This window comes from Sardina pilchardus, chromosome 18 (assembly GCF_963854185.1).
Source record: "Sardina pilchardus chromosome 18, fSarPil1.1, whole genome shotgun sequence".
Lineage (NCBI taxonomy): Eukaryota > Metazoa > Chordata > Actinopteri > Clupeiformes > Clupeidae > Sardina > Sardina pilchardus.
Window position 1 is genome coordinate 6,168,570 of NC_085011.1, and position 2,500 is coordinate 6,171,069.

A 2,500-nucleotide genomic window follows, 5' to 3' on the forward strand; every position below is an offset into this window, starting at 1 on the left:
AACACATAGCAGAAACATCTCTCTCGTAGACCAAAGCAGACATTTTGGCTCTTCAAAACCTTTTGAAAATATTTTCGTCTTAAAACCCATCACCCAGGAGCTTTACGCATTTTTTTTGTCTCAGATTCTCTGATAAAGAAGTGCCCAGGGCGTTGGGGTGAGTCCAGCCTCACTTTGGAGCCTGCATTCAAGTCTTTCAGTCAGTCTTCATGGAAAAAAAAACTGTTTTGTTTAAAAAAAAATATCCTCAACACTTCAGGGAATTATCACGAGCGGAGCGTGCAGGGCCGTTCACGGACGCACAAATCTTTCCGGAGAGCTTCTGAAGGCTGCCGCAGCTACAGCGGAGAAGTTCGGCGGCGCGGCGGCCCACCGTTCCCGTTACCTCCACAAAAGGATAATTAGGCGGAGGGAAGGCAGACATTCATCGGCAGGCAGTGTGGTGCGTAAACAAGGCCACCGTGTTAATGACGAGTGAGCGGCAGCGAGGTGCTCTGCTGTGGTGTGTTGGGGTGGAGAGGAGAGGAGAGGAGAGGAGGGGAGAGGAGAGGAGAGGAGAGGAGAGGAGAGGAGAGGAGGGGAGAGGAGAGGAGGGGAGGGGAGGGGAGGGGAGAGGAGAGGAGAGGAGAGGAGAGGAGAGGAGAGGAGAGGAGAGGAGAGGAGGGAAACTCATTATGAGGAAGCTGTCTGTGCGGATGGCGCTTTTTAAAGAAGATCATTCAGCACCAGGCACAATGAGCACAAGCCTAATTAGTGCACGACACCGAGGCGGATGTTTTTAGTCTATTATTTAGTCTTTTTTTCCCGGCGAGGCCTCATTTTTGGCTGTCAAAATGTGAAGTGCACTCAATAAAAAAACAAACAGACGAAACAAATGAAACTCACACATGCCACTTGAAGCACACTGCAAACACTGTAGCTGTGCATACTGTATGTGTGCAAGCATACTGTACTCTAGAATTCCCTCCCACTACCTCTATGCTAACACATCACCTATTCCCTCTGTCTTGCTTCTCCCTCCTACTCCTACCCCCTCCTAACTACCCCCCCCCCATCCTAACTGCCCCCACATCCCTCCCACTACCTCTATGCTAACACATCACCTAGTCTCTCTCTCTTACTTTTCCCTGCTACTCCCACCTCATCCTAACTGCCCCCCCCATCCTATCCTTTCCACTGTCTTTTTTACTGTTGCTTTCTTTTTGCTGTCAACATTTGTCTGCATAATGTACGGTGTATTTATTTACTAAGTATTCTGTCTACATGTGCTGTCTCTATGCGTTGCTTTTAAGACACTATGTTGCTCTTGCCATTATTGTGCAGTGTTCTTGGGTGACATGAAAGGCGCATTATTTTTATTAGTGTGCACGACCAAAAGTGACAAACGAAGATAGAAAGTGTACAGTATGTGTGTGTGTGTGTGTGTGTGTGTGTGTGTGTGTGCACGTGTGTGTGCATGTGTGCGTGCGTGCGTGCGTGCGTGCGTGCGTGCGTGCGTGCGTGCGTGCGTGTGTGGTGTGACCGAGCACATACAAGTACAAGCACCATGACATTGAAGATCCACTGTCCACCTCCACTGTCAGGAGGCTCTCCTCCTCTATCCCCCATACTATTGTGCTGGCCCAGGTTGAGCAGGAGGTTCTACTCCCCTATCCCCCACACTATTGTGGCCTAGGTTGAGCACACACAGTGGCGAGCTTTATCATTTGTTCAAGCCCTTTCTGTTACATCTGTGTCTGAGCTTGGGGTTCATTATCTCCATACGCCGTTGCTTGTTTCAGCCTTTAACAAGCTGTCCAGCCAAGCGGGGAATTAAAAACTCCATCAGACCCCATCAGAGGAGAGGCCTGGGGGGAAAAATGGCTTCCTCTCTCTCTCTTACAGGGATACCAGTGACAGAGCCCAACAGTGAACATGGGGAGAGAGAGAGAGAGAGAGAGAGAGAGAGAGAGAGAGAGAGAGAGAGAGAGAGGGAGAGAGAGAGTGGCAAAAATGAAAAAGAGAGGGAGGGTGAGAGAGAAAGAGAGTCAGCAGTGTAGGGTAACATGATGAAGTGATGGTGAGTCCATGAAAGGTTACATTCATCTTCTGTTAGAACTCAGCTGTTTTAGAGAGAAAGTAATTGAATCGCACACACCCACTCACACACACACACACACTCACATACCCATCCACACACACACACACACACACACACACACACCCTGGGAGCTTGTGCGAAACAGAAAGTGAGCTGGAGCTCTTACATTGGCCTGGATGATGATCAAGTAGCGTGTCCTTTCCTCGTAGTTCAGCCGCTCCGCCAGGACCAAGTTCCCTGTGAGAGTGCTCGCCACACGCACCGTCCGGTTGGACACCTTCAGTGGAGGAGAGAGAGAGAGAGAGAGAGAGAGAGAAGGAACAAAGGGAGGCAGAGATGAAAGAGTTGCAAGAAAGACACAAAGAAAGACATCAGAATTTATATTCGAATTCATTTCTGTCATGATGACTAGATGTAGTG

At 49.1% G+C, this 2,500-nt stretch overlaps 1 protein-coding gene across 1 annotated transcript in view; it reads right to left on the reverse strand.

Annotated features, from left to right (window-relative positions):
• The window catches only part of LOC134064412 (protocadherin-15-like), a 137,397-nt gene that overhangs the window by 103,904 nt on the left and 30,993 nt on the right, over positions 1 to 2,500 (reverse strand). Inside the window, 1 exon segment of the mRNA XM_062520329.1 lies at positions 2,247 to 2,357. Coding sequence (XP_062376313.1) covers positions 2,247 to 2,357 — 111 coding nt within the window.